Source organism: Mastomys coucha, unplaced genomic scaffold, assembly GCF_008632895.1.
Source record: "Mastomys coucha isolate ucsf_1 unplaced genomic scaffold, UCSF_Mcou_1 pScaffold18, whole genome shotgun sequence".
NCBI lineage: Eukaryota > Metazoa > Chordata > Mammalia > Rodentia > Muridae > Mastomys > Mastomys coucha.
The window spans coordinates 75,753,951-75,767,111 of record NW_022196900.1 but is presented as its reverse complement, the minus strand read 5'-3'; the positions used below and the strand labels follow the sequence as shown (position 1 = coordinate 75,767,111).

Sequence of the window (13,161 nt, the reverse complement as noted above, 5' to 3'; positions counted from 1 at the left end):
AATTCTTTCTCCTCAGCTCTGCCAAAGCCTCCAATTGATCTTGTGGTGACAGAGACAACCGCCACCAGTGTTACTCTGACATGGGACTCTGGAAATACCGAGCCTGTGTCCTTCTACGGCATCCAGTACCGTGCAGCTGGCACAGACGGCCCCTTCCAGGAAGTGGATGGTGTGGCCAGCACCCGGTACAGCATCGGTGGCCTCAGCCCCTTTTCAGAATATGCTTTCCGTGTGTTGGCTGTTAACAGCATTGGGCGAGGACCACCCAGTGAGGCGGTGCGAGCACGCACGGGGGAGCAAGCCCCCTCCAGCCCTCCACGCCGTGTGCAGGCCCGAATGCTGAGCGCCAGCACCATGCTGGTACAGTGGGAACCACCCGAAGAGCCCAATGGCCTGGTACGGGGATATCGTGTCTACTACACCCCAGATTCTCGGCGCCCTTTGAGTGCCTGGCATAAGCATAACACCGACGCAGGACTCCTTACCACCGTGGGCAGCCTGCTACCTGGCATCACCTACAGCCTCCGAGTCCTTGCATTCACTGCTGTGGGCGATGGCCCACCCAGCCCCACCATCCAAGTCAAGACACAGCAGGGAGGTAGGTAGGGGGTCCGTTCTAGATGGACAGCAGACAACAGAGGCTCGAGCAGGGTCCTTCTTGTTTCCTCAGGCTATGAAATTTGGATCTTGGGGAGGGCGAGGGTGCCATACTCCACAGATACATGGTCACTGGGGATGCAGGCCAAGCTAGTGAGAGCTTGGCACCCTCTCACCCGGCCCTTGGAGGTGTCCTGAGGCTAACCTTGCCTGGGGTGGACATTGCAGTGCCTGCACAGCCTGCGGACTTTCAGGCCAAAGCTGAGTCGGACACCAGGATCCAGCTCTCATGGCTGCTGCCCCCGCAGGAGCGGATCGTCAAGTATGAACTGGTGTACTGGGCAGCCGAGGATGAAGGCCAGCAGGTGAGCCATGAAGCTGGGAAGGGTGGAAGGAAGATAGGCTCGGGTTCCTGGGGTTCCTGGTGGTCTGTGATGGGCACACTTAGGCAGACTACAGACCCTAGGTTTCTCCCTACAGCTTTGTAGCTCTTACAGTCTATATGGTTCTGTAGTCTGCACCACCCCTGTGCTAGAGGCAAAGCTTCTAATGTCTACCTTTGTTCTCTTGGGTTCGTGGCCCATGTGATAACTGTCCTAGCCTTAAAGCTCCCCCCCACCCCCGTCATCAATCCCTGGTGGCCTTTTTGATCTTTGAGGTGGCTGTGGCATGAGTCAAGCCTTGCATTTCTTGTAAGGCTGTGTGACTGTGTAGGGTGGGGCTGTTAGAGAACCACAGTGGGTCCTCTGCCAGCTGCCTGCAGCCCACATAGGGAATAACCTCTGAGTGGCCTTTGAGATCTGAGCAGTCAGTAAGTGCTCTCTGCTCTTCTAGCACAAGGTGACCTTCGACCCTACCTCCTCCTACACTCTGGAGGACCTGAAGCCTGACACACTGTACCACTTCCAGCTGGCTGCCCGCTCAGATTTGGGAGTGGGCGTCTTCACTCCCACCATAGAGGCCCGTACAGCACAGTCCAGTAAGTGTCTGCTAAGGCCACCTTGTCACATAAGGCTGGTACACTACACACAAGCATATATCGTTCCCTTTCAAGCAGGTGGGTGGTCAGGTCTGCTGAGTCCAGTACTGGACTCCAGTCTGGGCTCTTGAGTCTGGACCCCAAGAAAGGGACAGGTAAGTGTCCTGTTAGTCTGTGTCCAGGCAGTGGTTGCCTTCTCTGCTCCCTGCCCAGCCTTCTGACCCTCTCTTACCCCTGTGACTCTTAGATCCTGCACAGGTAAGTTCTGTGTTCCTGTGACTCATCTCTATCCTCTCTCCTTCTCCTTCCATACCTAGATTATAGCATTGATTTGGTGGGCCTGCCGTGTTTGAGGCCTGCCTAGATGACTGTCTTCCTCCCCATGGTCCCACATCTCATCACCCACGTCCCCTCCTCATACCCCACCACAGTTCCTTGGGAGCTGTGTAATCTCTCTAAGGCCTCTGCACTTGGGGACAGGTCCATGAGAATGTGACTGTGTGCCAGTGCGTGTGTCCCCACATCTGCCCGTGGGAGCACATGGCTTACGTGACAGCATGAGTGACAACATGACTGTTGGTAGAACCACCTGGAGTTTGTATGAATACCAGCCAATAGCACCTGAGTGTGTCAATGTGTGTGGGTGTGACTTTTTGTCACACCCAGATTATGATTGGCACAAGATGGCAGATTGTGAATGTGACTTGGTGTGATACTAGATGGCCTGTCTGTGATCACTATGCCAGCATCTTCAAGGTTGCCTGTTTGATAAGATGCTCCTGGGTGTGACTGGCTGGGGGTCACTGGGAAACAGAACCCATAAGCAGGGCAGTGTCAGTGAAGTCTGTAGGAGGTGGGACTGTGTGCAGAGATTGCCTGACTTTGTAGTTTAAGTTCATTCTAGAAGGCTCTGCTGTGCTCTAGGTCTGGTAGCACGGCCAGAAGGCAAGGCCTGTATCCATAGGGCTTCTGCAGTGGACTGAGACAGACATACAGTGGTGCCTGTAATTACCCAAATGAGCTCTTAATTACGTTTGTGCAGAGTGAGCTGGGAGGTGGAGAGATGGCATTATTACAGGAGCCACTGTTGGTCCAAGGTCAGAGGCAAACACTGTTGGTGCAAGGTCAGAGAGAGTTGAATCTTGGAGCTATGACACTTCACCTCCGCTGAAGCAAGGGTGGAAGCTAATTAGGTAAAAGGAACAGGGAATATGGTGGCCCGGGGCAGGGACTCTGCAGCCACCCAAGCTGTGCCAGTCGGGTGGCTCTGAAAATGGGCAGATGACCCAAGATGCAGAGACCACTTAGAAACCTGTTTTGTGGACTAGACGGAGCTCACTGCCTTGACTGAACTGCTGATAGTGGGCTGGGGTTGCCCTGGGTACTTCCTGGCCAGGGCTTGGTGATAGATTGATGATGATGAGGAGGAGCAGTAGGTTACAGATATGGGGATACATCGTGTTTCTGGTGGGAAGCTCCAATAGTGCCCACTCCCCCCCCAGGTCAGGCCATTGCATGGAAAGCAGGCTCGAGCAGTACGCCTGGTTTCAGGCACCGAGATTCAAATTACTGTGTCTGTCAGGGGTAGAAGTATGGAGGTGTGGGGCCTAAGCTGGAGGAGGCAGACCTGAGAAGACTAGAAATGAGATCTAGGGGTGGGACAGAGGACAAAGGAAGCTTACAGAGGTGGACCTGAAGCTGCTGCTGAGTGGCCGAAAGGAACTAGAAGTAGTCCGAAAGCGGGCTTGGGGATGGCGGGGGTGGGGGTGGGGGGCGGCTTTGTGGTAGCTTGGCAGGGGCTCAGAGTGTGTGAGGAAGTAAGCCAGCATGCTAAGATGTCATCAAGCTGTAGTAACGGGGGAAGGGAGGCGTGTAGCAATGAGGATGGGGTCTTAAAGTGCATCTGTGTGCTTTTATAAGAGTCAAGACCACGCTGGAAGCATGGAGAGGGCCAGGTCGTAAAGTCTCTGGAGGTAGAAGGAAGGGGGCAGAATGTGGATGAGAAAGCTTGGCCTTGGACTTCACTCTTGATTGTACAGGAAGAGGGGGTCTGGTAGCTGGAATTAGAAGCGGGTACTATAGGCAGGCAGCAAGCCTATAGGCAAAGGGAGCTGGAGTTCTAGGAGCTGTGTGCATTATTTGTAAAGTGGCAGAGTGAGTAAGATCAAGTAGACCTCAGCAGGTAGCCCATAGAGCCCAGAGGGAGCCAGCTGGAGGTGCCTTGTCTGCCTGCCTCAGTGCTGCAGTATCCATTACCTAGTGTGGGTCAAGCACTGGTGGGAAACGGGGGGCTGAGGGGATGACTGAGCAGGTAAGAGAGCTTGCTGCGTAATCATGAAGATCTGAGTTCAAATCCTCAGCACCTACATTAAAAAAGTATGGTCACATATGCACTTTAGCAGTAGCACTGTCAGGAGGCTGAAGTGGGAATCTGTGGGGCAGATGCACATATTCACATATACATACACATATTCATCCACCACAGACACTTACAAAGACAAGGAAGTGAGTGTAGGGCACTGGTGAGAATTGATAAGCCAGGGCGCTTTTAAGTCACGGTTGAATATTCAGGGCTGTATGGATGGAAGTGGGTGATGTGATCCAGTAGAATGCTGGGACAAGAGGTGGGTGCCCAGGGGGGAGGTTAAAGGTCATTCCCAGCACTGGTGAGTTGGGGGCTGTTGAACTTACAGACATCGAGTGGCAAGCTTGAGGTAAAAGGAAGCCCCTGTCTTGGTAATGGTGTGGTATCTAGAAAAGTCACCAGTCACAAAGAGAGCACACACTTGCCTTCTACCTCATAAGGAATCTGTTGAATACTTCCTTCCAAACCGTAGAGGCCACTAGCCATCCCTGTGACTAACCTCAGATTTTCATGAGCTTAAGCACAGAGCCCTGTGCATGCAGGCACAGGTTAAGGTCATCTTAAACCAAAGGAGGCCTTTGCATCACGTATCCCCAGAAGAGAATTATATTCTCCGAGTGTTCTGGTGTGTATGTGTGTGTATATATATATACTTGATACCATGTTTGTGTGAGACAGCATATGCATGGGAGAGACGCTGTTAGAACTCCATATGTGCGTGCGAGACACTGCACATACCGTGTGTGTGTGTGTGTGTGTGTGTGTGTGTGTGTGTGTGTGTGTGTGTGTAACAGTAGAGAGCTAGTTCTGAGGGAGTTAGGCTGTCTCAGCAGCAGTATGCCTAGAGGGCCTCAGGATAGCTGGGTGAGTCTCCAGTCCCTTGTTACTTGGTCACTGTGCCTGTGATCCCCACCCTCCATTTGCCTGCTTTCCCCCCATTTGTCTTCCCCAGCCCCATCCGCCCCTCCCCAGAAGGTGACATGTGAGAGCATGGGCTCCACCACGGTCCGGGTAAGTTGGGTTCCACCGCCGGCTGACAGCCGCAACGGCATTATCACCCAGTACTCCGTGGCCTATGAGGCAGTGGACGGCGAGGACCGTAAACGGCATGTGGTGGATGGCATCAGCCGTGAGCACTCCAGCTGGGACCTGCTGGGCCTGGAGAAGTGGACAGAGTACCGGGTGTGGGTGCGGGCACACACAGACGTGGGCCCTGGCCCTGAGAGCAGCCCGGTGCTGGTGCGCACCGATGAGGACGGTAGGCTGCAGTGGGTAGCACTGTCATGAGGTGGGGCGGGAGTGGGAGGCACGCCATCGGGGGCTGCCTGCCAAGCACCCAGGATCCTCCCTCCACAGGACCAGACAGACTCATTTTGTAAACTTGGGCTTAATGGTCTAAACTCTGGGGCGATGTAGTTGGTGGGGTATCTCGTATCCAGGTCCTGGCTTCTGGGCCGTCTCTAAGATAGCTGAAGCCTTAAACTGTAAAGGGTTAGGGCAGAAGCAACAGCCCCAGCTAATATGAGTCAGGATTGGGAAGAGGAGTGCAAGGGACTCAAGTGGGCTTTGGCTGGATACTAACGACATTTGTGACAGATGGTGTGAGCCTACGTAGTTGAAAGCGTGGTACCTTACCTCTGGCTATTCCCCACATCTATGTTCCCCATGAATAAGTAGCCCTGCCAGAAGGGTTCATGGGGATGGCCCACAGCAGGCAAATCAGCCAGCCACAAAAACAACATTAGAGCCTTTCCCAAGGGGGTGGGTGCAGAGTCACGGCCCTAAAGTTAGCTGCACATGCCTAAGCCAGGCTCAGTTCCCCCATTCTGACTCTCTCCTCTGCCTGGCCCCTAGTGCCTAGCGGGCCACCAAGGAAGGTGGAGGTTGAGCCTTTGAACTCCACTGCTGTGCATGTCTCCTGGAAGCTGCCCGTCCCCAACAAGCAGCACGGACAGATTCGTGGCTACCAGGTCACCTATGTGCGGCTGGAGAATGGTGAACCCCGAGGCCAGCCCATCATCCAGGATGTCATGCTGGCAGAGGCTCAGGTATGACGGTGCTGGGTGGCAGGGTAAACAGTGACCAGTGTGTCACAGTGACTCCCTAGAGCCCAGATTTGTTCCTCCAATGCCTACCCTCAGAGGTGTTTGTGCATTTTATGGTCATTGGAGCTGCCTTGGTCTGGCAGGGCAGGAGTTATTGAGATCGGGAGGTGAGGCCCATGTTCCAGAAAGACTTCATTTTTCTGATAGGATTGTTGAAGCTGTGCTAACCTAGGTCCCGCTACCCGCTCCACCCAGGTAGCAGTCACAGGGCTACTACTTCCAAAGGCTCCCTGCACACTGGCTTCATCCAGTGTGGTTTGCAGAAAGCACATTTGCTGTGGCTTTGAGCTGAACTGCTGTCCTAGGCAATACTGTTCTGAGTATCCTCTGTACCGCACAGCCAGAGGCAGACAAGACTTTTCTCCATCCTCCGTGGCCTCAAGCCAGTGACGGAGGCAAAGCTCTGCAAATAATCAAGCTGAGTGTCCGAGGCTGAGCCTGCCACCCCTTTCCTGTTAGAAGCTTCCGTGTTCCCAGGGATTCTGCCTTCAGGCTTACAGTGAGATCCCTGGAGTATTCTGACCCCCACCTTGCTAGTCCATCAAAGGAGCACCGAGCACTGTGAGGTTATATGTATAGCTAAATAAGCCAACATGTGGGTGGCAGGGCTTGGATAGGAGGCCAAGTCTCTACCCTGGGAAAGGACTAATCAAGTATTGGAAAAACTGTGTTGTCTGTCCTTGGTCTCCCTGTCCTGAACCAGGTCCTGAGGATTCTTGGGCCAGCACCAAGTCCCAACAGAAAGAGCCTAGATTCCCTCCCCAACCAAGTGAGAACCCCATATTCTGCAGGCTGTGCTGAGGGATGATCCCACACACAGACAAACTGCCTTCATACCTTTGGCTAGGTTCCACCCTCCGAGCCAGAGGGTGCCCTCTTTCTTCTCCCAACCTGTCTGTGCTGAAGGACCCAGGGGTGGGGGAGGTGGGTGTATTCACCAGCCTGCATTCCTGGGGCAGGTTGAGGGCTCCTCACAAAGTCTCAGCAGACACACCCGCCCAGAAACATCCAGAGAATGACTTGATCCAGCCCCTCCCATCCTAGGAGTCTGGCGCCACAGCTGCAGCCACTGTGGATCCAGGAAAATCACTTCATGTAGTTTTTGTGTGCTGGTCCCCAACAGTTTGAAGGGGGTTGGGTAATAAGATCAGGGACATTGTCCCCATATTTGTGCTTTTTACAAGGAGTATACCCAAGCAGGCTCCAGGGAGGCCATGGAAGACAAGGCCTGCCCCTGTAGCCTCCCACCCCCTGGGACTGTGTCATTCTGCTTTGGGCCAGTGGGAGACCAGATGGCGAACTTATCCAGCCTGGCCCCAGGGCCTAGGTATCCCCTGTGTGACTCTTGTCAAGGACACCCCAGCCTGCCCTTATTCACCCAATAGAACCATCTGTGCAGCCCAGGGCCTCAATAAGATCAGAAAGAAGCATGTGATGTATATCTCCACCAGATGTGCACAGCCCAGCCCGCCTCCCCTGTGCTCCCTGTAGATGAGACTCGCCACCCTCCACCTCCTTTTGTCCCTTTCTTTTGGCTTTTCTCTCACTGTTGTAGTTTAGTCTAGCTATTCTCTGTCACCCTTCCTTGTCTCCTCTCCCTACTCCTCTTTCAGCCTCTTCCTTTCCCACCTACCCCTCTGTCTTTCTCCTCTCACTACCTGACGTGGGAGGGGCTCCCTGTGATAACTCCACACAGGGTTCCCCTCAAGTATGGAACCCTAACAAGACCAGGTCCCAGCCCACTCTGCAAAGTAGACATGATCATTCCAGAACTCTATAGCCTCTCTATATTCTGTCGCAAAGACTTTGTGACAGAGCTGGCTCGAATAGCAGGTGCCTAGGCCACTCCAGCACCAGGCTAGTGGACAGGCCAGACCAGCTATATGAGGGTGATCTGGCTAGAGGACTCCAAACAGCCTGCCCCTCACTAGCCAACTCCTAGCTTCAAGACCACAAGGCTTCACATTAGAGTCCTCGGTCCATAGACCTGTTCACCCAGCATACCAATGCATGCCGGTGTTAGAATCTACCACTGCCAGCCAAGAAACTAGTTTTCCTATTTTGGCTCCAGGCACCTGTAGAATCAAAATCAGGGGTGTGAGGTCTCCCTGTGGCTCTGGGGTAATGCCCAGGCTCTCAGCTGCCTACTTAGCCTTTATTATCTCTCTGGCAAGCCTGACTCTTGGCCCACTCCAGTAATAAGTCCAGCACTTATATTCTAGGACACTCAGCTCAGGAGACTTTAATTTAGTGTCTCAGCTGAGAGGAGGATTGGTAGATGGGTGGGTAGGTAGGTAGGTAGGTAGGTAGGTGGTAGGTAGGCAGGTAGGTAGGTAGGTAGAGCTGAACAGCCATAGCAGGACATTGGGACTCTAAGCACTTACCAGGGTTTGCAGACATCCCTTAATGTCTTCACCTCTGCCTCAGCTGTCAAGGCTATCTGTATCTGATAGTCCACCATGTCTCCCTGCCCTCGACAGGCCTGGCACAGTTGGTGCTCAATGATGCAGGGACTTGTGTCTTTGAGTGGGCATTGGTCCTGGGCTATCACCTCAGTGGGTACTTGAGAGCTATCTATCAGTTCTCTGTGGGCCAGGTCCTCTCTGGGCCAAATCCTTCACCGTCCTGTCTCCCTTTTTCTCCTCCTCCCGCTGTCAGTGGAGACCAGAGGAGTCCGAGGACTATGTAAGTAACAGGTGTGCAAGCACGGGCAAGACTGGGTCAGGCTGGGCTCATGGGACACTCCCCCTCTCCCAGCCTGTGTTGCCGAGATCCACAGGGCACCAGCCACATCCAGAGAAAATTGGCGTGTAGACATGAGCACCAGGCTGAGCAGTGATTGGCGTTTCCTCTAATCCGTACTCCTCGCCTGTCGAGCAGCAATTTGAGGCCAATGTTCACAATCGACCAGGACCTGGCCCCTGCTCTGGCCAGACAGGGATGGAGTTAAATCCAATCCCGATCGTTAGGCCTTATTGATCCCTAGAGTGAAAAATCACCTGCTCAGGCCCAGGCTGGGAGAAGCACTGGGAGCCAGGTCCAGCACTGGTACTGCTGGAGCCCAAGCCCTGGGAGACCCTCCAGCTTGGCCCTCCAAAGGGTTGTTGGCATCTGCAGTTGGCTCCACCTGAGGCTTAGAGCTGGAGGGACACCAGGCTGGTGCTGGCAGCCCTATGCCTACTCCATGGTGGTACCCTCACTTCCTCCTCTTCCTCCTCTCTGTGTGGCGTGGCTTGGTCTCCTATGGTGTTTCTCCACATGTACGGAAATGATGCCTTTGCTGGATGGGTGTGTGGGTAGGAAATGCCAAGGTAGAAGGAAGTGGAGTGGCTCATTTCTTGGGCATCAGTGGAAACAAGAGGGGGATGTCTTCTTGGGTTTGGGGAATTCTGTGTCCTGTCTTTTTCTCTCTCTTCTGTGGTCTCAGGAGGGATTGGATATTACAGTCACTGGAGTAGCTGGGGTCACTCTACTCACTGGAGTAGCTGGGGTCACTCTAACTGACAGTGCTGTGCTTTAGCCCTCTCCTTTATCTGGCGCTTGTACTCTTCTCTCACTCACTCTGTGTGTGTGTGTGTGTGTGTGTGTGTGTGTGTGTGTGTGTGTGTGTGTGTGTGTGTGTGTGTGTGTGTACTAGTGTCTATAAGTGGCCATGCACCAGCCAATTCAAAAGGGACAGTAGTCTGTATGGATTTATGTGCCAAGAGGCATGGAAGGTGCCTGGTGCCTGTAAGGTTCTGTCAGTGTGTAGAGACCACATGAGGTGTCACTTAAAGCACAATGGAGTGAAAGTAACAGTGTATGTAGCCTTCGTCCTCTGAAAGGAAGAATGAGCAGTCTGCCCCAAGCCTGGGACTTCTGGGGTGGGTGGCATGCTCCTAGCCCACGTCCCACCTGGCTGTCCTGCCTCTAGCAGAGTAAGGATTTGCCCAGCTTCACCTCTCAAGACCCTGGTCCCATGTACCTGGGGCACCGTAGGCTACAGTCTTCAGGTGACTGATAGTCTAACTTCTTCTCACGCAGTATGATGGGACCTGCCTTTCCCCCTTCCCCTTCAGGAAACCACCATCAGTGGCCTCACCCCTGAGACCACCTACTCCATTACCGTTGCTGCCTATACCACTAAGGGGGATGGTGCCCGAAGCAAGCCCAAAGTGGTTACTACAACAGGGGCAGGTGAGTGTGAGGGGTCAGGGACAAAGCTGGGTGGGCAGCAGGGAGGACGGCACCAGAGCCCAGTGCGTGCTGTTCAGTCCCAGGACGGCCCACCATGATGGTCAGCACCACGGCCATGCACACGGCGCTGCTGCAGTGGCACCCGCCCAAGGAGCTGCCCGGAGAGCTGCTGGGCTACCGTCTACAATACCGGCGGGCCGACGAGGCACGGCCTAACACCATAGATTTTGGCAAGGATGACCAGCATTTTACAGTCACCGGTCTGCACAAAGGGGCCACCTACATCTTCCGGCTCGCTGCCAAGAACCGGGCTGGCCCAGGTGAAGAGTTTGAGAAAGAGATCACCACCCCCGAGGACGTGCCCAGTGGCTTTCCTCAAAACCTTCGAGTGACAGGCCTGACCACGTCAACCACTGAACTGACCTGGGACCCGCCAGTGCTGGCGGAGAGGAATGGTCGCATCACCAACTATACCGTGGTCTACCGTGACATCAACAGCCAGCTTGAACTCCAGAATGCTACTGATGACATACACCTTACACTCTTGGGTCTCAAACCGGACACCACTTACGACATCAAGGTCCGTGCACATACCAGCAAAGGCGCCGGCCCACTCAGCCCCAGCATCCAGTCCCGGACCATGCCCATGGATCAAGGTGTGTGCTGTGGTCATGGCATTGGCTGCCCAAGTGTGACTGCTCCTAGGGACCTGTGCTGTTCTTGACCCACTGACCTCTCGCAACTGATCCACCAGCTTCTGCTGTGTGACACTTCACGCTCTCATGACCGCTAACCTCTAATGAACAGGCACCACATTCTTGGGTGTGTGGCCCTGACCTCTGCTGTCCTTGACCTACTGACCTATCTGCGTGACCTTCCAGTCTTTTGTGATCTGATCCACTGATCTCTTTTTGCTACATCACCTTCTAGGGTGTGCAGCTTGCTTCCTTTGGTCTATAGCACTAATCTTTTGGGGCCTAACCTACTGACATCCAGAGACCGTGTGGCCACGTACATCTCATGACCACAACCCACTAATCCCTGGCTACTCTGACCCCGTGTCTGAGCCGCGGCTCTCACCCATACTCTTTCGGAGATCTGACCGCAGGCACAGTGGCATCCCCAGCCGGTTCAGTGTTCACTGTGGAAGAGCCTGGGTTAGGAGCTGGACTATGCAATGTGAAGCTGCCTGGGGGTACTTGGTTGTCACCCTCAGTCCATATCCCCTCCCTCCCCTATACCTGTGCTATAGCCATTGCCATGTCCTCCGGCCCCTTCACCCCAGCCCAGCCAGCCACAGAGCTCACTCCCTCCTCATGCTTCCACAGTGTTTGCCAAGAATTTCCGTGTGGCCGCTGCGATGAAGACATCTGTGCTGCTCAGTTGGGAGGTCCCTGACTCTTATAAGTCAGCTGTGCCCTTCAAGGTGGGTAGATTACTGCCAACCTAGACCAGGGTTCCCCCAACGTCTGCTCTGCATTGCCATTCCCATCCCAGTGCACACAGACATGTGTCTGTGAACTGGATCCTCGTGCAGCCTCTGTGCCCTGGAGACCTGTGGTGGGGGTTCTCACCCAGAGGCATTAGCTGCTTCTCTTTCCCCTACAGATCCTGTACAATGGACAGAGCGTGGAGGTGGACGGGCACTCGATGCGGAAGCTGATCGCAGACCTACAACCCAACACGGAGTACTCCTTCGTCCTGATGAATCGTGGCAGTAGCGCCGGGGGCCTACAGCACCTGGTGTCCATCCGCACTGCCCCGGACCTCCTGCCTCAGAAGCCACTGCCTGCCTCCGCCTTTATAGAGGATGGCCGCTTCTCCCTCTCCATGCCTCAAGTGCAGGACCCTTCACTAGTCAGGTGTACAGAGGAGGCTGGAGGCTGGTACAGATTGGGATCGTAGCAACAGTCGATGAAGGTTCTAATTGTTGCTCTGTCCACACAGGTGGTTCTACATCGTGGTGGTGCCCATTGACCGTGTGGGCGGGAACTTGCTGGCACCAAGATGGAACACACCAGAGGAGTTGGAGCTGGACGAGGTGCCTAGGGGAAGATCAGCATCGAGGGCAGCCACGGGGTGGGCAGTGGCCATCTTTCCCTGAGTGTTGCCCCAGAAGTCTGAATGTGGCTGTCAGTCGCTCCCTCTCTCAGGAGAGGGACTCTGAGGGGAATCCCCAGTAGATTTTAAAAACTCCAGGAGGGCTTGGACTCCAGGAGTGACTTCCCTGGAGGTGTTTGGTAAGAATCCCATGGTATAGGAGTCACTAGAGACATCTCTGCAGCTCTCAGTGTCCTGAGCCCTGTGGACCTCAGAGGCCTGTGGTGTAGAGCCCACGGAAGGCTCGCACCTTAAGCCTAAGTTCTCCTGAACACAAGAAATCACCTGTTTCCTCCTCACAGCTCATGTGGAAACTGCTTTCTCTGGTTAGGGTGAGATTATTCATGAGGCCCTTCCTTAGAGGCTAACCACTCTGATGTCAGGAAGTATCCTGTAATGGCTATGGCCAGGCCAGGCTCATGGGGATCCCTAGGGAGAGGGAGCCCTTATATCAGCTTCAGTAGCTAATGCCCCAGGGACGGATGCTCCCAGGCCTTGTGTGACTCTGTGCTCTCCTCTGCCAGCTTCTGGAGGCCATCGAGCAGGGCGAGGAGAAACAGCGGAGGCGCCGGCGCCAAGCAGAGCGGCTGAAGCCTTATGTAGCAGCTCAAGTGGATGAGCTCCCTGAGACCTTCACCCTGGGGGACAAGAAGAACTACCGTGGCTTCTACAACCGGCCCCTGTCTCCAGATCTGAGTTACCAGTGCTTTGTGCTCGCCTCCCTCAAGGAACCCATGGACCAGGTTGGTCTGAGCTGGCATGACTCTCAGAACACAGATACCCCAGGATTAATCTAAGACTAGGCCAGTCTAGATCTTAGGAGACCCCAGGTCTGCATT

The 13,161-nt window shown here is 54.4% G+C and overlaps 1 protein-coding gene across 15 annotated transcripts in view; it reads left to right on the top strand.

Moving 5' to 3' along the window:
• Ptprf (protein tyrosine phosphatase receptor type F) overlaps window positions 1-13,161 on the top strand; it is an 82,606-nt gene that overhangs the window by 54,192 nt on the left and 15,253 nt on the right. For 4 of the 15 annotated variants that reach the window (XM_031378420.1, XM_031378415.1, XM_031378417.1 and 1 more), the window contains 12 exons: window positions 17-598; window positions 826-962; window positions 1,432-1,576; window positions 4,894-5,199; window positions 5,796-5,989; window positions 8,705-8,731; window positions 10,105-10,222; window positions 10,300-10,878; window positions 11,551-11,648; window positions 11,831-12,084; window positions 12,170-12,263; window positions 12,847-13,065. In XM_031378420.1, coding sequence (XP_031234280.1) covers window positions 17-598; window positions 826-962; window positions 1,432-1,576; window positions 4,894-5,199; window positions 5,796-5,989; window positions 8,705-8,731; window positions 10,105-10,222; window positions 10,300-10,878; window positions 11,551-11,648; window positions 11,831-12,084; window positions 12,170-12,263; window positions 12,847-13,065 — 2,753 coding nt within the window. The remainder of the gene's footprint in view (window positions 1-16; window positions 599-825; window positions 963-1,431; window positions 1,577-4,893; window positions 5,200-5,795; window positions 5,990-8,704; window positions 8,732-10,104; window positions 10,223-10,299; window positions 10,879-11,550; window positions 11,649-11,830; window positions 12,085-12,169; window positions 12,264-12,846; window positions 13,066-13,161) is intronic. The other 11 variants (XM_031378418.1, XM_031378421.1, XM_031378416.1 and 8 more) reach the window with 6 other exon arrangements.